The sequence below is a fragment of the Hemitrygon akajei genome, chromosome 8, assembly GCF_048418815.1.
Source record: "Hemitrygon akajei chromosome 8, sHemAka1.3, whole genome shotgun sequence".
In the NCBI taxonomy this organism is placed as follows: Eukaryota; Metazoa; Chordata; class Chondrichthyes; order Myliobatiformes; family Dasyatidae; genus Hemitrygon; species Hemitrygon akajei.
In genome coordinates this window covers 104,290,206-104,317,674 of record NC_133131.1, presented here as the reverse complement: position 1 = coordinate 104,317,674, position 27,469 = coordinate 104,290,206, and the positions used below count along the sequence as shown (strand labels likewise).

The following is a 27,469-nucleotide window of genomic DNA, read 5'->3' as shown; positions in this document are numbered from 1 at the left end:
GTTCTTATACAGGGCGATGATGACTGCACCACGGAGGTTCTGTGGTAGTTTGCCTTGTTCCCAGCAGCAGACAAAGAACTAATGGAGCTTGGTGTGTAACACTGGGCCCCTATGCTTCCAGATCTCTGGTGGGATTCCATCAACTCTTGCTGCTTTGTCACTTTTCAGCTGCTCTATGGCCTTGGCAGTCTCTTCTAGGGTTGAAATCTTGTCCAGTTCTGTTTTCTCTGGCTGTCATGGGATGCGATGAATTGCAGAGTCTTCGATCACGCGGTTGGCGCTGAAGAGAGTTCCGAAATGTTCCGACCACCGGTTCAGGATGGACGCCTTGTCTGGGAAGAGTGCCTGGCTGTCTGCACTGTGCAAGGGACTCTGGACCTGCTTTCAGGGCTTCATAAAACCCTCTGTAGTCACCAGTGTCTGCACAAAGCTGAACTCCCTTTGCGAGGTTGGTCCACCATACGTTCTGAATCTCTCAAAACTTGCACTGGAGGTTGCTGCATACCCCAGCAATATAATGTATAAGCAATATACAAATGACTTTTAAGAGATGTGAAAGGATTATAGCAAACAGAACACAGGACTAACTCCTGTGCCAAGCTGTTAAAAGGAGGGGACCTTTCCACACAGCGCTAGTTCTTTCCTGCAGTAGGTCAAATTTGTCTTCATACCATTTCCCACAATCACACTTCAACCATTTGGGGTGGTCTGTTGCATCTATTTTATGCAAACCTTTAAACTCCTGGAATTCCATATGCTGGGTGGTACACACTGCCAGAGGTCTCCCCTTGAAGGCCTTGATGAAGCTCTACATCAATGTGTGTTAGGATATTTATTGCTGGAAAATACTGTGTCAGGTGAGTACTGTATGATATGCTCTAACCAGGGATATGCTTGGACTCAAAGTACCTACAACAATAATTTAGCTAAGGAATCTGAAGGCCAGATTCCCAAATTTTCTGGGAACATGAAACTAACTGCAAATGTGCAGTAAGTAGTGATGACAGTGTTTACAGGCTTCAAGATGATGTAGACAGCTGAGTAATGTAAAGTTGCCTACTTCAGCAGAACAAAACAGAAATAATAGGTATTTTTTAACTAGTGAGAAAATATAGACCTTCTAAGGGACCATGTACCAAGTCCCATAAAGCTAACGCACAAGTTCAGTAGACAGCTGGAATATAACTAGTACACAGAACACTCGGAATAGGAGCCAGAACATTGCTCGAATCTGGATTAGCATTTAATAAAATATCTATAATCTAACTCTACATTTTAGTCTATTCTGCTCATCTTTCACCCCCCTTGCTTATCAAAAACATAACAAGTAAAGGCTTAATATTCAAGGATTCTGCTACCATTATTTGATGAATGTAGTTCCAAAGACTCATGACCCTGAAAGAATTTTGCTCACCTATGCCTCAAATGGGCAAACCCTTATTTTTAAACAATGACACACAGTTCCAGAATCTCCCACAAAAGGAATCATACCACACCGCTCCCACATCATCCTTGGAAATACCAAAGAGAGCGGATTTGATTGGAACATGTAAGATTCCAATAAGAAAGGTTTAACCAGGGAATTAATGGGGGGGGGGGGTTTTCCTGCTGAGGTAGGTGCCCTATAATATAGAGGAAATTGAGCTTCATTTCAAGACTCAGTTTTCAGTTGCTAATAACAAAATTGATATTTGGTTCTGTCTGTATTTAGACCAAGCAGACAACATTAATTTAAGTCAAGATATAATAGAAACTGAGAATCTTACATGTTTCAATCAAATCCGCTGTCTTTGGCATTTACAAGCCAGGACAGTTCAATCTTTCCTCATCAGACAATCTTCCCATTTCAGTAAGCATTCTATAAACTATTTCTAATGCATTCACAGTTCATCTTGATTAAGGAGATCAGTACTATACTAGTATTATACAGACTATACCAGATGTGGCCTCAACAATACTCTAAATAACTGAAGTACTGCTTGCTTATTTTTGGATTCAAGTCACCTATCGATAAATGATTACTTGCTGCAACTACACACTGGCATTTGTAAATCATTCACCTACATCCCTCTGCATTTTCCAAGTTCTCCAATTTCACCATTTAGATAATATGTTTCTACTTTTTTCTTCCTGCCAAAGTGGACTATTTGACATTTTTTCCCCAAATTTCTGTTTTCTGACTTAATCTCCCTACAACCCACTACAAAATTTAACAACCATCCCTTCAGTGCCTCCATTAAAGTAATTTACACACATTGCGAAAACCTGAGATTGTAGTACCACTCCCAATCCCCTTGGCACACCACTTCCGACATGCTGTCAACCAGAAAACCTATTTGTTTTTTGTAGCCATCAATCTTTTATTCACACCACTACGTTACCTCATAGATCATGATTTTGTTTTAAACTTTCTGAACCTTAGCAAATGCCTTTTGGAAGTCTGAGTATAGTACATCCACTGGCATGTTGGTTTGAATGGCAGAGCAAGTGCAAGAGACACTGTCATTCAGTTAATATTGGATTGATTTTGGATCTATAATCTAATTTCAGAGTGCAATGTTCATTGGTCACTTGGTGGTGTGGATGCTGCAAGAGTGACATCAGTGGAGTTGGCTCATACATGAGTTTATCTTCAAAATAAACTTCAGACTTGGTTTCCATACAACCAAAGGTTGTACTGGAGAACTAGCTGGACTCCCCGATTGTGAGATAACATACTGTAGCTAATCTGATCTGATAGCATCATGTCAGACTTGGAGGCACAACATAAAACACTCACAAAATAAATTAAAACAACTTTGACAGCCAGTTGTCAAAAACAATAAAAGTTAATTGAACACTTCTGAATTATTTAATTAAAAACCTCTGCCCTACCATAGTGAGGAGTTACAATCAACTTCGGCACTGAATTCTATTCAAGAAAATTAAGCAAACTTGGTTAACACAGTAGTGACAGCACAGATTAGATTGAAATATCAACTCTCATTAGAGCAGGAAAACTGGATTAATATCCAAAGACTTGATTGACATTCCTTCAAAACCATGAGCCGTTAAAACAGTATCCAAGGATGGAAAATCTTCTGGGAAGTATTTATATTCTTCCTCTTTCCATAACAGGCTTCCAATTAAAACAACATTGTAAAGTGCCAGATGCACAAAACAACCTAGTGCGCAATACAACAGAAGTAAATAATATACCATACACAGGGCTTCCTATTCCTGTACACTGGAATGAGTCAAATCTAGTTCCAAAACATACGGCTAAAAACAAATGGATTCAAATCACAAGGTCAAATAGTCACTGACTGCTATAAACAAGATAACTCTCGCAAACATGGAACAGAATCTTCACAAACTCAACTGTTTATTATTGTGCACGGTGGTTGAGTTTGTAGGGATTCAAACACAATCCCCACCACCAGGTAAGTGTATACATTTCAACAACCTGCTAGTGTGTTCCATAAAAGAAACTGCTCCTATTATGTCAACTTCTTTACCAGCATAATAGTATTAATGGTAAGACTCTTGGCAGTGTGGAGGATCAGAGGGATTTGGGGGTCCGAGTCCATAGGACGCTCAAAGCAGCTGTGCAGGCTGACTCTGTGGTTAAGAAGGCATACGGTGCATTGGCCTTCATCAATCTTGGGACTGAGTCTAAGAGCCGAGAGGTAACGTTGCAGCTATATAGGACCCTGGTCAGACCCCACTTGGAGTACTGTGCTCAGTTCTGGTTGCTTCACTACAGGAAGGATGTGGAAACCATAGAAAGGGTGCAGAGGAGACTTACAAGGATGTTGCTTGGATTGGCAAGTATGTCTTATGAGAATAGGTTGAGTGAACTCAGCCTTTTCTCCTTGAGCGATGGAGGATGAGAGGTAGCCTGAGGAAGGTGTACAAAATGATGAGAGGCATTGATCGTGTGGATAGTCAGAGGCTTTTTCCCAAGGCTGAAATGGCTAACACGAGAGGGCACAGTTTTAAGGTGCTTGGAAGTAGGTACAGAGGAGATGTCAGGAGTAAGTTCTTTTTACGCAGAGAGTGGTGAGTGTGTGGAATGGGCTGCTGGCAACAGTGGTGGAGGCGGATACGATAGGGTCTTTTAAGAGACTCCTGGATAGGTACATGGAGTTTAGAAAATAGAGAGCTATGGGTAACCATAGGTAATTTCTAAGGTAAGGACATGTTCAGCACAAGGACATGTGAGCTGAAGGGCCTGTATCGTGCCGTAGGTTTTCTATGTTTCTATAACTTGGAAGTCAGTATGCAAGTGAGTAAGACTAAGCTTGGAGATATATCAAATGATCAGCAACTTTTTGGAGATTTACAAATGATGCATATTTCTCCTTTCATCAAATGTTGACATTGCTCATTAGTAATGTGCACACTTCTAATATGCCATTATCCTTCCAGCAAAATCTGACATTTGTGTTTCTATGTTTTAGTTTGAACATACTCCAAGCTCCATCGTGTTGTAGCATATTCATGTATAGATGTGAAAATCAAGTTGGGCTACATTCCCTCCAACTGTTGAATAAATTGCCTAAAACTTACTACTCAGATTTAGAAATGGAAGAATTGGCATTGGTGTATAACATTAGATTACTGCTTTACTGGTAAAGCTAAACATAGCAAATCCCTTCAGAAAGAAAATTGATGGAACAAAAAAGAAAATGTTCAAGAATGAGTAATCTCATTTCCAGTTTTAAAAATTATTAAATCTATATGCAGTTGTAATTGTCATATAAATTTCCTACACTGATGTCATTTCTTATAATAGTTTTAAACAAATTGATTTAGAAGTACTTTCGGTGTTACTGAATTAAAGGGATTGTAAGGTGGAACTGTTGTCACCATCTTAGATAGCGGTGATTGATGCCTATATTTTGACTGCTTTTCAGTGTCTTGTGGAATTCTGGAAACAAACAAAAAGTTAAGTCATAATTATTATGAATTTTTGTATTGTGTTTCAATCCTATGCTCTCAAATTCATTTATTAGTTCAAAACTATAGATAGCAAATAAGAAATACATAAACTTGCATTTACACTGTTTACCGTAAACCTGGGAAGATAAATCATAAGCAAAAAAAACCTTAAATAATATTCATTTAGAACTATTTTATTGATTGTTAAAATTTGTATTATCAATAAGATTGGGTTCCTAAGGTAGAAATCATTTAAAATAATTCAAGATAAGTTAATGAATAATGGAAAGACACCTGCAATGGTTCAATATTGTGTGCGGCCTCCAGCCTCCTAAAAAAATCTTTGAATTCACAAAGCTAGACTTTGCCACCAGCAGATGGCGATATAGCTCTTTCTAAAATCACGCGAATGCCTACGTAGTCCACTATGCAAATAACCACAAGCATCAGTGAAAATAACTACCTACCCTTGTACTTGCTCAGGAGGTACGTAGAACATTCTTGAAATGTTGGATTTATTAGATTCTGTGCTAGACCATTGCCTTTTACCTGTATAACCAGGGATATCTGGGCAACTTCAGAAAAAAATTAACACAAGGCAAAATTACCACAGTTGCTGGAAGAACTAATTGAACAGAAACACAACTGTTTTTCAGAAATATTTCTTTAAACTTCTAAACCAAATCAACTAATAAAATGTTTCTATTTAACACATTTGGCAAATTTCATAACCTAGAAGATAATCTTATAAAAACACAAAAGGAAAACTACTCAATTACACATTACTAACCAGTTCTATCCTTCAAAATGAGTTTTATACTCATGTATCCATTTACTGTGCCAGATATATAAAATTATATAAAATATATATATATATATAAAAAAATAAAATAATGGGGTGGTAAATTGGATTAGTAAGTATGCAAGGTAGGTGTTGTTGTGGATAATGAAGTAGGTTTCCAAAGCTTGCAGAGAGATTGAGGCCAGTTAGAAGAGTGGGCTGAATGGTGGCAGATGGAGTTTAATGCTGATAAGAGTGAGGTGCTACATTTTGGTAGGAATAATCCAAATAGGACATACATGGTAAATGGTAGGGCATTGAAGAATGCAGTAAAACAGTGTGATCTAGGAATAATGATGCATAGTTCTCTGAAGGTGGAATCTCATGTGGATTGGGGGATGAAAAAAGCTTTTGGTATGCTGGCCTTTATAAATCAGAGCACTAAGTACAGGAGTTGGGATGTAATGTTAAAATTGTACAAGGCATTGGTAAGGCCGAATTTGGAGTACTGTGTATAGTTCTGGTCACTGATTTATAGGAAAGATGTCAACAAAATAGAGAGAACACAGAGAAGATTTACTAGAATGTTACCTGGGTTTCAGCACCTACGTTACAGGGAAAGGTTGAACAAGTTAGGTCTTTATTCTTTGGAGCGTAGAAGGTTGAAGGGGGACTTGATAGAGGTATTTAAAATTATGAGGGGGATAGATAGAGTTGACATAGATAGGCTTTTTCTATTGAGAGTAGGGGAGATTCAAACAAGAGGACATGAGTTGAGAGTTAGGGGGCAAAAGTTTAAAGGTAACACGAGGGGGGAATTTCTTTACTCTGAGAGTGGCAGCTGTGTGGAATGAGCTTCCAGTAGAAGTGGTAGAGGCAGGTTCGGTATTGTCATTTAAAGTAAAATTGGATAGGTATATGTACAGGAAAGGAATGGAGGGTTATGGGCTGAGTGCGGGCCAGTGGGACTAGGTGAGAGTAAGCATTCGGCACTGACTAGAAGGGCTGAAATGGCCTGTTTCTGTGCTGTAATGGTTATATGGTCTATATGGTTATATTATCACTGAAACAAAATAACTCAATTCCTAGTACCCTTTGGTGAAATAACACTTTCAGATCACTTTACTTCCTAATGCATAAACAAAATATTTTTGGGTACATACTAATTTGCATCTGTTTGTCGTGGCTTTTTGGTTCGAAGAACAGTAAAGGGGATAAATTCAGTGTAGGGATTATCCACATCTTCAAGGTTATTGCCAGCAATAGAGCCACTAGCAAGGAATAATAAAATTATTACAATTTTGAAACCAGTAACAGGAAAATACACAGTAATCATTGTGTAGCTGCATGCCTTACCTATAGAGTGGAATCTGTTGAATTCTGGGAAAAGGACTTGTACTGTAAAAAATATTAGTTATTTTCATAAAACTTCTTTAAAATTAGACACATACATAACTTCAGTTATATGTATAACAGCCTGGTAAAGATTTTTTACTGCTATGCTGTAGGTATTTCTTTTTAACAGTTCTGCAAGAGCAGTCTGTACTGCTTTCAGCTTGTTCGGGTTTGAGGTAAGATAAGAAGCTTGTTGTTCAGCTTAGGAATGTGCTGTCAGCCCTTCAGGATAGTGGATGTGGGAGAAGCTTCTGAAGAATGCTGTGTTAAAGGTCTTTGTTGGCGGGAGCTGGAAGAAGACAGGAGGAAAGACAGCTGAGGATGCCACCCCCGTTGCACAAGGTGCAGATGAACGGCTTCAAGGACGAAAGACCAATACTCCCAAGGGAGACCTGTTTGTTTGAGATGGATTCCTAATGACATTAGGAATATGGTGTGTGCTTTCACACAGATTGAGAGTCCAGCGTGAGAGTGACAGAAAAGTTCAAGTTGAGCTCCAATTTAAGTGCACATTTGACCCTTTTTGGTTTTTTTTCTTTCATTTAATTACTGTTTGCTTAATTTAACATTCTTAAATACTTCTTCATAATTGTACACAGTGTTATTTCTTTTATTATATGTTATTTCTTTCTGGGGTCAGTAAATCACACAGCCTTCACACAAACTGGGGTTTGGGTGAGCAAGACACCCCATCCTCAGGGATTTGACGGCACCAAAGTTGTACACACCCTAGATGTGTGAATCCTGAGAAAGATGGGTTTCTCGCCATGGAGTCCAATGGCTGTTAGCAAGGAGCTAATGATGCTTATTTCCAGAGACACCCAATAAAACGGGGTTACATATAACATTTCTAGAGCTTAATGCTAGATTTAAAAGTAATAAGAAAGAAAGGAATTTTTTCAATGAACCATCTATTTTATCAGCATACATTACATGTAATATATAAAACAAGGTCAATGTTATTTACATTATAATATTTACTAGATCAAGGTACTTTAAAAGGTGAAGTGGAAGAGTTTAAGGGTGGGAAGAAGAATAACTCACAAATTGATTGGTTTAGCTAAAGCACTTGACGGTCGGGATTGAGATTTGTCCCAGATTCCGAGCCCACCCACAGCCTAGAGGCAACAATAAATAACTAAATGACTCATGGTGTCAGCTAATTATATTTGTTTTTAATAAAGCAGAATATTTCTTAACAACTATCTATTAACAGTTAAAAGTGGTTAATGCAAGAGAATAAAAAGATTTAGATTCAGTTTTATTCCCATCCAACCAAATCTGCGTAAATGTACAGTACTAAATCAGCACTGAATATTGGTTAGTGACATCTCAACTTTCCAAGTTCAGAGAATTTATTATCAAAGTGTGTATATCTCACCTTATACTGCCCTGAGATTCACTTTCTTACACATATTCACAGTATAACAAAGAAATACAACAGAATCAATGAAAAATTTCACACAAAGACTGACAACCAATGTGCAAAAGAAGACAAACTGCAAATACACTAAAAACATAATAGTAATAATAATTAAGTAAATAAATAATACAGATAACATGATTTTCAGAGTCCTTGAAAGTGAGTCTCTAGGTTGTGGAGTCACTTAAGTGTTCAGGTGAATGGAGTTATCTACACTGGTTCAGGAAGCTGATGGTTGAGGGGCAATAATTGTTTCTGGACCTGGTGGGGTGGGACCTAAGGCTCCTGTACCTCTGTTCTGATGGCAGCAGTGAGGAGAGTGCATGACCTGAATGGTGGGGTCCCTGATGAAAGGATGACTATTTAGGAGTATACTGTGTTGGCCATGGAGGAATTAAAATATGGAAGAAAACATCAAACTCCAATAGGTCAAGGACAGTGGAAATAGACAAACCAATTGTCTTTGTTCTTGCCATGGTGCATCTTGCTCAGCATAGATCAGTTGGGCTGAAAGGGGAGAGGAGAGGTGGGGGAGGGGAGAATGTGAGGGGGGGAAAAGGGGGAGAGTGGGTTCCTGTGTTTTAAAACTCTATGACATCATCTCCTTTTTGAGGGCTCATGAGATTCAAGTACAGACATTTTCTACATGTTGTAGGATTATCACTAAAAATCTGCATCATGATACAATGCTGCGAGCAACTTCACTGACTCAAAGGTAAGGGAGTCAAGCAGTTCTCTGGGATACCAAATTAAACCTAGCACGATGGGGAAATAATAGCTGCTGTATGTGTGTGTCTGCACACAATGGTTGTCTATAATGAAGTGAATGAAGAAAACATCTCAGGACAGCGTAATGCGAATACAAAAACATTTGCAGGTACATTGTTCAGGACAGGGTAAGCTATTTTCTCATCACTAATTTTGGCATCATTCACATGTCAGGGAATCCAGACGGAAGTATTATATCTGAAGATGTGATGATCTAGTTAAGGAATGTTAATCACTAATGGAAGGATAGTGCAGCATTAATGTTGAAGGACACCTAATTGAGAGACAAGTAATGATTCATGTAATTACCAGTCTCCCTGACAAGCCAGACTCCTTGCAATCAGTGTACGTGAAAATGAGTGTCCTCTGTAGCCCTACCTCCCTTGCATTGCATTCATCTCTGGTTTACTTCAACAATAAGAAATACTATTCACTGATAACAGCTCAGCTTTCAACACTATATAACCCAGAAAGCTCACCTCCAAACTCCTGGACCTTGGCCTCAGGACTGCTATCTGCAAATGGCTTCTAGACTTTCACAGGCATCTTTGAAGATTTGGCACATTTGGAGAAATTCAAATTCAGCTGAGTTAATGACTCAGCATGATTGCCTGTCTGTGCTTTTTACCTGTTTAGTTGGTGAACTTGTTCTTGTCCCCTCATGTGATGCTACTATTTGAGTATCTTCCTTGCATCTTACAGAAAGCCAACACCAGACAAACTTGGTAAAAGTTGGTACACACTTACCACATGGGTCACTTGTGAGAGTGGGCAGCTTTCCACTGCCAAGAAGTTCTGTGCCGTTATACAAAATCAAGATACTATAAATCTCAACTTATTAATCCAGCATCTGAAAAGTGATGTTGTTAGTTATTCACCAAGTAATAAATCTTTGGTCACTCATTCAGAGATTTACAGAGGTTCATTATTTTAATAAATATTCATGAAAGGAATAACTTTCCTGCATGTGCTCCTAATTTTTTAAAGAAATAGTCAGTAGCACCTATGCTTCAATTAAATACATTTCTCTGTTGTTATCAGAACAAATGCATCAGCCATTAATTAGATGCAACATCAAAGGTTACTGCAGAAAATAAAAGTGCAGTAAATAAGAAATTGACATGAATAGAAGATAAGCGACTAACATAGAGTGTACACAAATGAATCTGTCTCTGGTTGGTGAGATGTGTGAATGATGAATCACAGTGATCTGTTCTGGGGCTTCAACGTTTCAAAAAGCAAATGGGCAAAGATCTGGCAACTAGAAATATAATGCAGGAAAATATCCATTTTTGCAGTAAAAATGTTAGAATTAGAAAATAATTTAAAATTTATTTAAATCTTACATCCATCCCATAATGCGAGGGAGTAAAATTCTTTGTGTTATGACTCCATTGCAATGTACAGACATGTGAACTTCAATGTCTAATGGCTTGTAGAAAGAAGCTGTCCGGTACCCTGTTGGTCCTGACTTTAATGCTGCAGTGCCGTTTGCCAAACGGAAGCAGCTGAAAGAGTTTATGTTTGGGGTGATTGGTGTCCCCAATGATGTTCCAGGCCTTCTTTCTGCACCTGCTGCAGGGAATGTCCTCAATGGAGGGAAGTTCACAGTCACCAGATGTGCTGGGCTGTCCGTACCACTCTCTGCAGTGCCCAGTGATCAAGGCTGGTGCAGTTCCTGCACCAGGCAGTGATTCAGCTAGTCAGGATACTCTCAATAGTGTCCCTCTAGAAGATCTTGAGGATTTGGGGGCCCACGCCGAACTTCTTCAGTCACCTGCAGCAGAAGAGACGCTGTTGTGCTATTTTTGCCACAAAGCCGGTGTGTACAGTCCAGGTGAGATAATCGGTGATGTGTATACTGAAGAAACTGAAGCTACTCACCCTCTAAACTGCAGACCCATTGATGTTGATCGGGCTGAGCCTGTCTCCGTTCCTCCTGTAATCCACAATCAGCTCTTTTGTTTTTTGGACATTGAGGGAGAGGTCGTTATCCTGGCACCACAGTGTCAGGGTGTCAACCTCTCTAGGCTGTTGCATTACTGTTAGAAAGTCATGTCATTAGATTGGAGCTGTGTGTGGCAGTACAGTTGTGAGTGTAAGGGGAGTACAGAAGGGGACTCAGAACACAACCCTGGAGGGCACCTGTGTTGAGGGTCAGAGGAAGCCCATCTTTACCATCTGTTGGTGATCTGATAGGAAGTCTAGGATCCAGCTGCAAAAGGTGAGGTGCAGGCTGAGATCTCTGAGCTTCCTGTCAAGTCTGGAGGGAATTCTGGTGTTGAATGCTGAACTGTAATCCAGGAACAGCATTCTAACGTATGTATCCCTCTTCTCCAGGTGAGTGAGGATGGTGTGTAGTGCTGTGGCTATAGTGTCATCGGTAGACCGGTTCTGTGGGTACGCAAATTGTAGGGGGTCCAGTGTGGGTGGTAGCATGCTGCCAAAGTAGTCTTTAACTAGTCTCTCAAAGCATTTGCTTACAATTGAGGGGAGCGTGACAGGGCGCCAATTGTTCAGGCATGCTAACTTGGTTTCCTTAGGTACAGGGGCAATGATAGATGATTTGAAACAGGAGGGCACTACACACTGGCAGAGGGAGGGATTAAAAATGTCTGTAAACACACCAGCACACACTCTAAGGATGCACCCTGGGATGATGTCTGGCTCAGCAGCTTTGCAGCTGTTGACACTTGGAATGTTCTACATACTCCAGCCTCGGAGATGACCAAGGTGCAGGTCTCATTAGCGGCTCTCCTCGGAGGTTCAGTCCTATCAACCTCGAATCAAGTGTAAAAAACACTTAGCTCATCCGGAAGCAATGAAGGCTGTACTGCTGTATTTCCTCTTGAAGTCCGCGATGGTGTGCAGTCCTTGCCATATGCTGCGTGTGTCATTGTCACAGAGTTGTGACTGGATTTTGTCCCTGTGATGCCGTTTTGCCACCTTGATGGCTTTATGTAAATCATTGTGGCTTCTCTTGAGGTCCTGTTGGTCTCCGGAGGTGAAGGCTTTTTCCTTTGCTCTGAGAGCAACATTCATATTAAAAATGTATATTATATAACCAATGACAAATTGCTGAATTTTGAGGTGATGGGGGATTTGGCTAATGTCCGACAGCTTCAGGCAACCTCCTCTTTCCTTCATTTCTATTATCATGCTTGAGTCCATTTCTTGCATTGTTTCCATGAAAAATCTGTCAGTACTCATGTTCCTAATTATCTGATTACCTTAACTAATTTCCATGAAGATTTCTTTGTCATATCCTTCACTCCTCCTAACTCTGATTTCAAAATCAATGCTTCCCCCCCCCCCCCTCCAATTCTGAGGAAGAGTCCCTGACATGACACGTTAACAAGTTACTCTTTCCACAGAAGCTGCTGGACTACCTATCATAGAGTAATACAGCATGGAAAAGTGGCCCTTTAGGCCAACATGTCCATGTTGACCAAGATAACCATCTCAGCCAGTCCTATTTACCTGTGCTTAGCCCATATTCCTTCCCCATCACTGTCCAAGTGTCTTTTAAATGTTCCATAGAAATATAGAAAACCTACAGCACAATACATGCCCTTCGGACCTCAAAGCTAAGCCGAACATGTCCTTACCTTAGAAATTATCTAGGCTTACCCATAGCCCTCTATTTTTCTAAGCTCCATGTACCTATCCAGGATTATCTTACAAGACCTTATTGTATCCGCCGCCACCACCATTACTAGCAGCTCATTCCAGCACTCACCACCCTCTGCGTAAAAAAAACTTACCCGACATCCCCTCTGTACCTATTTCCAAGCACCTTTAAACTGTGCCCACTCATGCTAGCCATTTCGGCCCTGAAAAAAAGCATTTGACTATGCACACGATCAATGCCTCTCATCACCTTGTACACCTCTATCAGGTCACCTCTCATCCTCCATCACTCCAAGGAGAAAAGGCCAAGTTCACTCAACCTATTCTCATAAGACTTGCTCCCCAATCCAGGCAACATAAATCTCCTCTGCACCCTTTCTATGGTTTCCACATCCTTCCTGCAGTGAGGCGACCAGAACTGAGCACAGTATTCCAAGTAGGGTATGACCAGGGTCCAAAATAGCTGCAACATTACCTCTCAGCTCTTAAACTCAATCCCACGATTGATGAAGGCCAATGCACCATATGCCTTCTTAACCACAGAGTCAACCTGCACAGCATCTTTGAGTGTCCTATGGACTTGAACCCCAAGATCCCTCTGATCTGCCATACTGCCAAGAGTCTTACCATTAATACTATATTTTGCCATCATACTTGACCTACCAAAATGAACCACCTCACACTTACTTGGGTTGAACTCCATCTGCCACTTCTCAGCCCAGTTTTGCATCCTATTGGTGTCCCGCTGCAACATCTGACAGCCCTCCACACTATCCACAACACCCCCAACCTTTGTGTCATTAGCAAATTTACTAACCCATCCCTCCATTTCCTCATCCAGGTCATTTATAAAAATCACAGACAGAAGGGGTCCCAGAACAGATCCCTGAGGCACATCACTGATCACCAACCTCCATGAAGAATTTGACCTGTCTACAACCACTCTTTGCCTTCTGGGGGCCAAGCCAGTTCTGGATCCACAAAGCAAGGTCCCCTTGAATCCCATGCCTCCTTACTTTCTCAATAAGCCTTGCATGGGGTACCTTATCAAATGCCTTGCTGAAATCCATATACACTACATCTACTGCTTAACCTTCATCAATATGTCTAATCACATCCTCAAAAAATTCAATCAGGATCATAAGGCATGACCTGCCTTTGACATATTTGCCAGAATATTTGCCATAATTCTGCAGTACATTTCCCTGAGAACATCTGTTACCAATTTATGCTTTCAAGTTCCTGCCTGATAGCCTCATATTTCCCCTTACTCCAATTAAATGCTTTCCTAACTTGTCTGTTCCTATCCCTCTCCAATGCAAAGGTAAAGGAGATAGAATTTTGATCACTATCTCCAAAATGCTCTCCCACTGAGAGACCTGACACCTGACCAGGTTCATTTCCCAATACCAGATCAAGATTGTTGTTACATGTTCCTGACTCCATCACTTCCTTGGGCAGGTCCTTTCATATATGCATCACCCCCAAATCCTTTCTACAGGGGCACGAATGGGAGCATCCTGACTGGCTGCATCACTGCCTGGTATGGGAACTGTACTTACCTCAATCACAGGGCTCTGCAGAGAGTGGTGTGGACAGCCCAGAGTATCTGTAGATGTGAACTTCCCACTATTCAGGACATTTACAAAGAAAGATGTGTAAAAAGGGCCCGTAGGTTCATTGGATACTTGAGTCACCCCAACCACAAACTGTTCCAGCTGCTACCATCCAGGAAATGGTACCACAGCAATAATAGCCAGGACCAACAGGCTCAGGACAGCTTCTTCCACCACCAGGCCATCAGACTGATTAATTCATGCTGACACAACTGTATATCTATGTTATACTGACTATCATGTTGTACATAATATTTATTATAAATTACTATAATTGCAGACTACTCATTTGAATGGAGACGAATGGTAAAGATTTTTACTCCTCATTTTTTATGAAGGATGTAATCAATAAAGTCAACTCAATGCTATTCAATTTTAAATCTTTTACCTCTCATCTTAAACCTCTGCCCTCTAGCCTTTGATTTCCTTTCTTTGAAGAGACTGTGTACATTCACCTTATCTATGCCACCTTGTGACTGTATACACCCCTATAAGGTCAGAAAATCTCTGGAATAGTTCTCCTGGCATTTTCTGTTTCATTGCATGCTTTCTCTAAAATTATCCTGTGAGAACATACCATTTCAGGAAGTAACAAACATGTTAAGTGAAAGTTTCCATACTAAATCTTAACTACATATGCAGTCTAATGCAAATACTTACTTGCCACAAATGAGGACTTGGATCAAATCGTTTTAGAGTAGAATGCCGAGATAAAGGGTCAGATTGTACATCCTGTGTTGCCTCCGCTAGCTTGACTTTGGGTGGTAACTTACAGTCCCAATTAACATCCTCATAACTCCTATATATTAAAAAGAAGACAACCATCCAGCCCACATTAAAATCTGGGAAATATAAATACATGAATATCACCAAATTCACAACAGGGAACCAAAAGGAAACATCATGAAATAGTGCTCAAGTTGAATGGTGGTTAAGTCATAGCTATCAACATTTAGAAACACAAGCATGGTATTTTTGTAATATAGATGGACAAATGTAGCTAAAATGTTCTGATGGATTTTAATAAACTAAAAATTCCCCAAATGTAGAATTTTATGGTTAAGAAAATATAAATGGCTGAAGGAACTCTGTGTCCATGGAGGAAAGAAAGTATTGTCATTTTGGGTCAAGTCCATGCATCAGGACTGAGAGAGAAGAGAGAAGGTAGAGAGTGGTGAGCCAGGGGCCAGTGGGTAATAGGTGGACTGAGGTGGGGTGAAGAATGTCAGGCAAATCTAAAGGAAGTGGGAGAGGGAAGGGGGAAAGTTGACACAAAGGATGGAGTGTACTTACAACTATTTGAGTCCATGGAAGAGAAAGGTGCACAGAGTTTAAAACTCCTGTGGTGACATGGGAAACAATTAAAGATTAATATTAAACACGAGGAAATCTGCAGATGCTGGAAATTCAAACAACAACACACACAAAATGCCGGTGGAACACAGCAGGCCAGGCAGCATCTATAGGGAGAAGCGCTGTCGACATTTTGGGCCGAGACCCTATGTCATTAATATTAAGCTTATTAATATTAAGATTAATATTAAGCTCTATTTGCCACAAACAAAAGAGTTAGAAATGCTATACCTGCTTATTCACCACCTCCCTCGCCTCCATTCAGGGCCCCAAGCAGTCCTCCGAGGTGAGGCAACAGTTCACCTGAAAATATGTTGGGTCATCTATTGTACCTGGGTACTCCTGATGCAGCCTCCACTACATTGGTGAGACCCAACATAAATTGAGGGACCACTTTATGGAGCACCTCTGCTCCATCTGCCAAATATCAGAATTTCTTGATGGCCAACCATTTTAATTCCTATACTCATTCCCCATCTGACCAGGCCTCTCTCAGGGTGATGGAGTAACACCTCATATTCTGTCTAGGAAGCCTCCAACCTGATAGAGTATGAACATTGATTTCTCCTTCCAGTCGTTTTTTATCTTTTCCCTTCCTCCTACCCTCTGCTTCTATTCCCCACTCTGACCTCTTGCCTCTTCTCCTCACCTGCCTATTACCTCCCCCTGGTGCCCCTCCTTCTTCTCTTTATCCCATGGTCCACTCTTCTCTCCTATCAAATTCCTTGCTTTCCAGTCCTTTGCCTCCTACACCCAACAGGCTTTACCTATCATCTTCAAGCTTGTCTTCTTTACCCTCCCCCACCTTTTTATTCTATCATCTTCTCCCTTTCTTTCTAGTTCTGCTGAAGGGCCTCGGACAGAAATGTCAACTGTTTATTCATTTTCCTAGACACTGCCTGATCTTCTGATATCCTTCAGCATTTTATATGTTTTACTCTGGGTTACCAGCATTTGCAGAATTTCTTGAGTTTCTTTGTCACATGTACATTGAAACAATAAAAACATATAGAGAATTATATTGTTTGTGTCAAAGACCAACACAGTGCAAGGATGTGCTGGGGGCAGCCCACAAGTGTTGCCACACTTCTGGTGCCAACATATTATGCCAACAACCTACTAACCCATTTGCCTTTGGAATGTGGGAGGAAAGCAGTGCACTGAGAGGATACTCACAAGGTCATGGGGAGAACGTGTAAACACCTTACAGACAGTGGCAGGAATTGGACCCTGATCAAGTGGGGATGGAATAAGGGGCGCAGGAAGTAGATGATATGCAATCAAGTACTCTCAAAATGGAGTCTCATTGGTTCTGAAATGCTGAACTTTTTGAAAAGGTATCTCTTAAAAGATATACATTTTAAGTTCACTTTGTTGAAATTTGCTTCATACATCAATTTTTCCTTTACTTCTTAATAATACTTCAAAATTCTTTGATCACTGGCAACCAATGGCAACGTTTTGCTGAGAGCTAAGAAAACAACTAGCTACTCTGCAGTCTGTAATTTCCCTCTTAAGGATATACTTTTGAACCAACTAAACAACCTGATACTTTTGCTGTCTCCTGGGGAATTCAGTGAACTAGACTCCCAAGTGTGCAGACATAGTTGGAGCGGCCATAGTGGGTTGCAGATGCTGCTTTGAGACCTGATAGTGAAAGATGAAGCTGCGGCCGGCTCCATTACTCTGGGCCGATTAAAGCACTTAGCAAGATTAAAATCATCAAGGACAACAGCGGAAAATGAACAGGTGTTCAGCACTATCTGCCTGTATTTGAACAGTTTCCCTTTTTTCTCGCTACTACCATTCGGCAAGAAGCAGAGGCATCTTGAGTCCTATACCGCCTGGTTTGGGAACAGTTTTGCCCTGCAAGCATCAGGCTACTGGACAGTCTTCATTTGCCTCAGTGGTGAATGGGCTCCGCAGTTGTGGACTCAATTTTGGGGACTATGCCGTTTGTGGCTCATGTGTTTTTGTTCACTTTCTTTTCACTGTTTGCATGATTTGTCCTCTTTTGCAAATTGGATACATGACAGTCTTATGTGTGTGTTTTAGTGAAATCTACTGTAATTTTTTTTGCTTTGTGAGTGCCTGCAAAAAGATTAATCTCAAGTTTATAGTATACATAATTTGATAATATATTTGAATATATCAAAGGGAATAGAACTGTTATTTGTTTGGGGTACTAAACATTGCTACTCGAGTGAATTTAGGAAGAGGTCAATGCAAGGACTTAATAACTGCAGGTACAGCCATTCTATGGATAACTCTCAAGTGCACAAATGTATGCGTAATACTTATAAAGGCATTAAGAATCTTCAAATGAGTTCCTTTATGAAGAAAAAGGAGTTGTTTTGCATTCATATTTGGACAATAGACAATAGACAGTAGGTGCAGGAGTAGGCCATTTGGCCCTTCTAGCCAGCACTGCCATTCACTGTGATCATGGCTGATTATACACAATTAGTACCCCGTTCCTGCCCTCTCCCCATATCCCTTGACCCCGCTATCTATAAGAGCTCTATCTAACTCTCTCTTGGATGCATCCAGAGACTTGGCCTCCACTGTCTTCTGGGGCAGAGCATTCCACATATCCACCACTCTCTGGGTGAAAAGGTTTTTCTGCATCTCTGTTCTAAATGGCCTACCCCTTATTCTTAAACTGTGGCCTCTAGTTCTGGACTCACCCATCAGCGGGAACATGCTTCCTGCCTCCAGTGTGTCCAATCCCTTAATAATCTTATACGTTTCAATCAGATCCCCTCTCATCCTTCTAAATTCCAGTGTATACAAGCCCAGTCGCTCCAATCTTTCAACATATGACAGTCCCACCATTCCGGGAATTAACCTTGTGAACCTACGCTGCACTCCCTTAATAGCAAGAATGTCCCTCCTCAAAGTTGGAGACCAAAACTGCACACAGTACTCCAGGTGGGGTCTCACCAGGGCCCTGTACAGCTGCAGAAGGACCTCTTTACTCCTATACTCAATTCCTCTTGTTATAAAAGCCAGCATACCTTTAGCTTTCTTCACTGCCTGCTGTACCTGCATGCTTGCTTTCATTGACTGATGTACAAGAACACCTGGATCTTGTTGTACTTCCCCTTTTCCTAACTTGACTCCATTTAGATAGTAATCTGCCTCCCTGTTCTTGCCACCAAAGTGGATAACCTCACAGTTATCTGCATTAAACTGCATCTGCCATACATTTGCCCACTCACCCAACCTGTCCAAATCACCCTGCATTCTCATAACATCCTCCTGACATTTCACACTGCCACCCAGCTTTGTGTCATCAGCAAATTTGCTAATGTTACTTTTAATCCCTTCATCTAAATCATTAATGTATATTGTAAACAGCTGCGGACCCAGCACCGAACCTTGCGGTACCCCACTGGTCACAGCCTGCCATTCCAAAAGGGACCCGTTAATCACTACTCTTTGTTTCCTGTCAGCCAGCCAATTTTCAATCCATGTCAGTACTCTGCCCGCCAATACCATGTGCCCTAATTTTGCCCACTAATCTCCTACGTGGGCCTTTATCAAAAGCTTTCTGGAAGTCCAGGTACACTACATCCACTGGCTCTCCCTTGTCCACTTTCATAGTTATATCCTCAAAAAACTCCAGAAGATTAATCAAGCTTAATTTTCCCTTCATAAATCCATGCTGACTCGGACTGATCCTTCTACTGCTATCCAAAAGTGTCGTAATTTCCTCTTTTATAATTGACTCCAGCATCTTTCCCACCACTGAAGTCAGGCTAACCGGTCTATAATTCCCTGTTTTCTCTCTCCCTCATTTCTTGAAAAGTGGGACAACATTAGCCACCCTCCAATCAGCAGGAACTGTTCCTGAATCTATAGAACATTGGAAAATGATTACCAATGCTCTTTGTTTCCTGTCAGCCAGCCAATTTTCAATCCATGTCAGTACTCTGCTCCCCAATAGCATGTGCCCTAATTTTGCCCACTAATCTCCTATGTGGGACTTAGTGGAAATGCGTCCATGATTTCTAGAGCCACCTCTTTAAGTACCCTGGGATGTAGACCATCAGGTCTTGGGGACTTATCAGCCTTCAGACTCAACAGTCTATCCAACACCGTTTCTTGCCTAATATAAATTTCCTTCAGTTCATCCTTTACCCTAGTTCCTTTGGCCACTATTACATCTGGGAGATTGTTTGTGTCTTCCCTAGTGAAGACAGATCCAAAGTACCTGTTCAACTCATCTGCCATTTCCTTGTTCCCCATAATAAATTCACCCGTTTTGGTCTTCAATGGCCCAATTTTGGTCTTAACTAATTTTTTGCTATTCACATACCTCAAGAAGCTTTTACTATCCTCCTTTATATTCTTGGCTAGTTTACCTTCGTACCTCATTTTTTCTTGGCGTATTGCCTTTTTTGTTATCTTCTGTTGCTCTTTAAAAGCTTCCCAGTCCTCCAGTTTCCCGCTCACCTTTGCTATGTTATACTTCTTTTCTTTTATTTTTATACTGCCCTTTACTTCCCTCGTCAGCCACGGCCACCCCTTACTCCCCTTAGGATCTTTCTTCCTCTTTGGAATGAACTGATCCTGCACCTTCTGCATTATTCCCAGAAACACCTGCCATTTTTGTTCCACTGTCTTCCCTGCTGGGGTATTGTTCCATTGAACTTTGGCCAGCTCCTCCCTCATAGCTCCATAGTTCCCTTTGTTCAACTGTAATACTGACATATCCGATTGTCCCTTCTCCTTCTCAAATTGTAGGTTAAAACATATCATATTATGGTCACTACCTCCTAATGGTTCCTTTACCTCGAGATCCCTGATCAAATCCGGTTCATTGCACAACACTAAATCTAGAATTGCCTTCTCCCTGGTAGGCTCCAGTACAAGCTGTTCTAAGAATCCATCTCGGAGGCACTCCACAAACTCCCTTTCTTGGGGTCCAGTACCATTCCGATTCTCCCAGTCTACCTGCATGTTGAAATCCCTCATGACAACTGATTCATTACATTTGTGACATGCCAATTTTAACTCTTCATTCAACTTACACCATACATCCAGACTGCTGTTTGGGGGCCTGCAGATAACTCCCATTAGGGTCTTTCTACCCTTAGAATTTCTCAGTTCTATCCATACTGACTCTACATCCCCAGATTCTAAGTCCCCCTTCGCAAGGAACTGAATATAATTCCTCACCAACAGAGCCACCCCACCCCCTCTGCCAGTCAGTCTGTCCTTACGATAAGATGTATATCCTTGAATATTCATTTCCCAGGCCCTGTCCGCTTGAAGCCATGTCTCAGTTATTCCTACAACATCGTACTTGCCAATTTCCAACTGAGCCTCAAGCTCATCTACTTTATTCCTTATACTTTGTGCATTCATATATAATACTTTTAATTCAGTACTCCCTTCTCCTTTCATATCAATTCCTATTTCACTTGGCCATACCATATGATCTCTTCTTGAGCTTTCTACTCCATTGATTCTGTTGTCCTTTTTAATTTTTCTTATTTTCACTTTCCCTTTAACTCCATCCTTATATTTCCAGTTCATCCCCTCCCCTCCACTACTTAGTTTAAACACATCCATGTTGCAGTGGCAAACCTGTCTGCCAGAATGCTGGTCCCCCGCCTATTAAGGAGCAACCCGTCCCTTTTGTACAATTCATCCCTACCCCAAAACAGAACCTAGTGGTCCAAGAATGTAAATTCTTGCTTCCTGCACCAGTTCCTCAGCCACACATTCAGATCCATTATCTCCCTGTTCCTGCCCTCTCCAGCACGAGGAACTGGAAGCAAACCAGAGATAACCACCCTGGAAGTCCTGCTTTTCAGCCTTCTTCTGAGTTCTCTGAAGTCTCACTGCAGAATGTCCTTCCTCTTCTTCCCGATGTAATTTGTGCCAACATGCATTACCACTTCCAGTTGTTCACCTTCACCCTTGAGGATTCCCTGCAATTGGTCCATGATGTCCTGGATCCTAGCACCAGGGAGCCAACACACCATTCTTAAATCTCACCTGTTGCCGCAGAAACCCCTTTCCGTACCTCTTACTATGGAGTCCCCTACTACCACGGCTCTTCCTGATGTCTGACTCCTCGGCTCTGCTTCTGCACCAATTTTCAGCTCGCAGACCTGTCCGCCTTTCAGACTGGCAGTATCTTCTGTCCTGACAGCTTCCAAGAAGGTGAACCTGTTTACAAGAGGTACGTCCCCTGGGGTCTCCTGTACTTCAAGCATCCTTTCCTTCTTCATCATCGCCCCCTTTCTCTCTTCTGGTATCCTCGGTGTAACGACCTCACTGTAGGTCTTGTCCAGAAAACCCTCATTTTCGCAGATAAACCTGAGGTCATCCAGTTCTTTCTTCAGTGCTGCAACATGCTCCTTCAGAAGCTGAATCTGGACACACTTTCCACAGCTGTAGCAGCCGGGGGCACCATCAGTGTCCCTGACCTCCCACATCATGCACGTAGCACACTGAATCAGCTTAGCGGTCATGTCTTCACCCTCTGCAATTGTGCCTGGCGTAGTCTCCTCGCCGAAGAGTCTTGAGCCAAAGACTAGCACTTTTCACACCAGGCACTTCCCTCGACCAGGCCACTTCCCGACAGAATGAATCTGACTACAGAAACAAAAGCAGTGGCAGGCAGTGTTCCTGCCTCATAGCTCTGGCAACCCAGACTCTACCTGGATCTCTGGTGCCGTCTGTGGAATTTGAATGTACTCCTTCTAAAGGTATGGGTTTCTCCGTGTCTCCAGACTTCCCCCCCCCCCCCCAGTCAAAAAGTTGTAATAGTTTTTGGTCTTGTTTGTCTGGTGGATTTGGAGCTCCTTTCCGGGGAACGCGCTAAGACGGTAGCGCGATATTAATACGCAGCAGCCTCTCCGGACTCTGGATTGGGGATTGCCAAACGTTATGTGGATTTTCTGGTGTAGTCTGTTTTGTTATATGCTTTTGTAATATCATTCTGGAGGAACATTGTCTCATTTTTTAACTGCATTGCATTTGTGGTTTCTAAATGACAATAAACTGAATCTGAATCTGAAGTTAGCTAGCTGTTGTAAATTATTACAAATTAGGATGGAATTGATGGGCATATGTGACAGAATATGTTATAGGAAGATAAAGGGGAAATGAGATTGCTCTGAGAGCCAGCATAGATTCATTACACTGAATGGTCTTCCACTGCGCAGAAAGTATGAAAAGCTAAAAATTTAATGACTTGTTTACAGCAAGCAGCTTTTATTAATGCTGCATTATTCAAAAGAATAGAAAAACTGGGTAGATTAGACCTTGGAGAACAATGATTTCCACTATATCTTAGGATTATAACCTTACTGAGAAATAAAGAAAAGCATCTTGCATTTGATACCTCAGGATCTTTTCCACATTTTTCAGTGTAGCTTGGGTACACTGAAAGAGTATGTGGAAAAGGTCGATATGGCACAACACTCAAATATAACCTTCATACAATAAAACCCTGCCAAATTTAAGTTTGATATGTAGAAATTTGCTGTATTATATTTCAAAGACATATTATTTCCCAAGAAATCCCTACTGACTGCTGCTGATTAATTTATACCTTTCTAAATTGAAAAATCAAAGCACTACAGATGTCAGAAATCTGAAGTTAGAACATGAAAATGTTGGAAAAACTCAGCAGGTCAGTTAAGACCTGTAGTAAAGAAAAACAAGAGCTTTTCATGTTGAAAATCCTCTGTTGGTTTGTGCATGTTGTTCTTTTCTAAAGCAACATCTATAGTGTTCCGTAGAATGGATTCAAATTATTTTCCTCACACCCAAGTTACTTGGTAAAGAATATTAGGATAGAATATTATATCTGCACTATTTCTAAACTTTTCTGCTACAGAGTCACTTCATGACCTGTTGGCTTTTCCTGCATTCTCCTTTAGGTTTCAAATTTAAGCAATAACATTTAATAGCCTTTACATGTCTCTTTATTTGGTTTCTCTCTGATTTTTCTCATTAATCTAGCAACCACATGACTTTATAAACAGAGGAATGGCCTTGGCAATCCTGGTCTAAAACCAGTTCTTTCCTTCTCCACTCTCTCTGCTTGCTTTCTCACTTTTCTAGCTCTAACAAAGGGTTTCTGGCCTGCAATGTTCACTACAGGTTAGGCAATCCTTATTTGAAATACTTGGTACCAGAAGTGCTTCGGACTTTGAAATATTTGCATCTATATATTGGAATAGTTTGGGGATGGGGCCCGAGTCTAAACATGAAATCCATTTATATTAAATATACAGCTTATACATATACCCTGAAGGTAGCTTTTAGATAGATAGATAGATAGATAGATACTTTATTCATCCCCATGGGGAAATTCAACTTTTTTCCAATGTCCCATACACTTGTTGTAGCAAAACTAATTACATACAATACTTAACTCAGTAAAAATATGATATGCATCTAAATCACTATCTCAAAAAGCATTAATAATAGCTTTTAAAAAGTTCTTAAGTCCTGGCGGTAGAATTGTATCACCAACAAACTGGTGCCATCAGGGCCCCACACAGGATATGTGACATCACTTCTCAGAGTATCTGTGGTGTGCAAAGACATGCGCATCACCTGAGAACTTCCCAGCGCCTTGTGGAATTTTCCACTTGTGGCACCGTCAGGGCTCAAAAACATTTCAGATTTTGTATTTTCTGATAAGGGGTGCTCAACCTGGATTATATTTTCTATAGGTGCTGTCTGGCCTACTATCTGTTACCGGCATTTTTAGTTTTACTTAAAACTTTGTAGTTTTTTTTTGATTTTGCATCACTATTGGTGTTTGTTCCGAAATAAAATCTATAAGGAGATTGGGCAGTTAGACGATCTGATAGCATATAGAAAAATGTGAAATTTGACAAAAATTCCTCACCTCTGAGTAGTTGTTGTGTACATGTATCTTTTTGCTTTTGTGTCTCTTGTACTGTCAGATGTTGGATCACTGGTAGTCTATAATTACAGATAATGCACATTTTACATTTATAAAAGATCAGGATTAAAAACTGCATGGATAGCTACAAATTTATTTTCTGTTGGAAAGACAAAGTTTGTATTAAAGTACACATGCTTTGTGTACTATGTAATATGACATTGTTCTGAACGATACATACCTGATCTGTAGGATCCACATTGAAATTTAAAGTATGGGTTTGCAGGTTAACAGATGAGTGTGGTGTTGGTGTTACTCGGACCGGGCTCGTCCAGCCTTGAAAAAAAGAATAAGAATGCTTGTATCAATAACTCTCAATAAGTTAACATGCTATTTTGTCTCTCTGGTGACTTACTTTGAATTGAACAGCGAACCTCGCTATCAGTGAAAGTGATTGATAACGCTGTTATTTAAGTTATTGGAAAAAATTGATCCTCAACAATTTAAAAAAAGATCAATTTTTCAGTTATAGAACATGATAAAAAAAAGTTATGGAAAAAGATAGGACTGTCCCACAAGTTAAAAGTCCTAAACTTGGGTAAGGCTAGTTTTAATGACTTTAGACAGGAACATACAAAGGTTAATTTTGAGAAGCAGCTCGGAAGTAAATGGACATCCAGCAAGTGCGAGGTTTTAAAAAATGAGATGGGGGAGTTCATGGCTAACATATTCCTGTTCGAGTGAAGGGCAAGGCTAGCAAAATAGAGAACCTTGGCTGACAAAGAATACTGAGAGTCTGGTCAAGAAAAAGGAGGCATATTTCAGGTAAGATTAAGCAAATCCCTTGAGGAGTATACAGGATGTAGGAGCACACAAGAAGGAAATTAGGAAAGCAAAGAGAGGATGAGCTATGTTTGGCAAATAAAGGAGAACCCTAAAAAGACCATGTATATTTAAAGGGGGAGGGAATAGGTCCCCTTATGATTCATTGCAGTTGTCCATGTGGAATCATAGGAGATGATTTTGTAACTCCAAAACACAAAACTAATTGAAAGAAAAACAAGGGAGCCCAAGAGATATTTGTCTTAGTTTGGTTTTTACTTTAAGAGAAGCGCATACTTATGACATGCTAGCGCAATGATATACGCCATTCATGCATTTCGTATATATAACCCATCAGGAATTATGTAAATAACAAAGAATGTTTAATCAAACAACATGTTTACAATATTACTCAAATATTACTGAAAATATTAAAAACACAACAGGAACTTCTTTACTCAGATGGTGGTAAGAGTGTGGAACAAGCTACCACTGGAATTGATGGATGCGGGTTTGATTTCAAAATTTAAAATTTAAGAAAAATCTGGACAAGTACATCGGTGGGAGGGGTATGGAGGGGATCGATAAAACTAAGCAGATTAATAGTTTAGCACTGATTAGGTGACCCAAAGAACTACATAGGAACTAATAGGCAGAATAGACAAAGGAGAGTCAACAAAAATTGTTTACACAAAGTACACTGCCGATGCTGTGGTCAAATCAAGACGTACAAAAAAAACTGTACTTCTCTATGACTCCATAAAAATCACCAGGATTCCCTTTGTATATTTGGGACAATATGCTGCTTAATTGTGGCAGAAGACCATTGCTGATCAGTTTGTAACTAACATCAATCATGTGGACTCACGTGGAGGTTAGAGGTTAGAGCTTACACCATGTTTGGAGCGAACAGTTTATAAGTAGCATCAGTTACATGTGTTTGTGTTCAAAAAGCAGAGATTTTTGTCACCGATAGCTGATGAGAAATGAGCAGCAAGACTATTCAGAACTGTTTTTCTCACCACAGTTTCAAGCATTCAGGCCGGGAGTGAAAATGAAACCATTTCACTACTAATTAAGAATTATGAAGGTATCAGCAATCATCTTGAATGTTACAATGGGAATAAATATTTGGAGGACACAATTGTCTGAAGCATTGTATGAAGTCAGTCATTGATTTTGTTTATTAACAGTCAATCAAAAGAAGAGCTGCAATGACAAACTAGGAAACTACAAGCTAGAGCAATCAGTTCACCCATTAAAGTGAGCCTAACATCAGTGGTAAGATGAGGCCAAACTTTGGTTGGAGGAACAACATCTCGTATACCGTCTGAGTAGTCTCCAGCCCCTTGGTATGAACATCAAATTCTCCAGCTTCCAGTAATTCCCTCCCTCTCCCTTCCCCCATCCCACCTTCACTCTGTCTCCTCTTCTAGCTGCTTATCACCTCTCATGACTCTGCCTTCTTCTACTATCCATAGTGCTTTCCCCTTAGATTCCTTCTTCACCTCTCCTGCCTATCCACACCCTGCTTCCCCTCCCCCACCCCTTGATCTTTCCTCTGATTGGTTTTCCACCCTCCTCCCACCTTCTTTATAGGGCCCCTGCCCCCTCTTTTAGTTCTGACGAAGGGTCTCAACCCAAAAGGTTGACTGCTCATTTCAACGGATGCTGCCCGAACTGCTGAGTTCATCCAGCTTTTTTGTAGTCTTGATTTGACCACAGCATCTGCAGTGTACTTCGTGTAAACAATATTTGCTGACTCTCCTTTGTCTATTCTGTCTATTAGTTCCTCAACAGATTCGTCAGACAAAATTTTCCATTAAGGAAGCCATGGTGAGGTCAGCTTATTTTATTGTGTAGCTCTAAGTAATCCA

At 40.7% G+C, this 27,469-nt stretch overlaps 1 protein-coding gene across 1 annotated transcript in view; it reads right to left on the bottom strand.

The window, feature by feature from the left end:
- Positions 1-2,832: 2,832 nt before the first annotated feature.
- Positions 2,833-27,469, bottom strand: part of LOC140731450 (protein SPMIP7) — a 41,046-nt gene continuing 16,409 nt past the window's right edge. Inside the window, exons 2-9 of the mRNA XM_073052945.1 lie at positions 25,012-25,106; positions 24,774-24,850; positions 15,197-15,335; positions 8,144-8,217; positions 7,061-7,102; positions 6,868-6,975; positions 5,391-5,498; positions 2,833-4,912 (exon numbers count right to left, since the gene is read on the bottom strand). Coding sequence (XP_072909046.1) covers positions 4,780-4,912; positions 5,391-5,498; positions 6,868-6,975; positions 7,061-7,102; positions 8,144-8,217; positions 15,197-15,335; positions 24,774-24,850; positions 25,012-25,106 — 776 coding nt within the window. The 3' untranslated portion in view covers positions 2,833-4,779. The remainder of the gene's footprint in view (positions 4,913-5,390; positions 5,499-6,867; positions 6,976-7,060; positions 7,103-8,143; positions 8,218-15,196; positions 15,336-24,773; positions 24,851-25,011; positions 25,107-27,469) is intronic.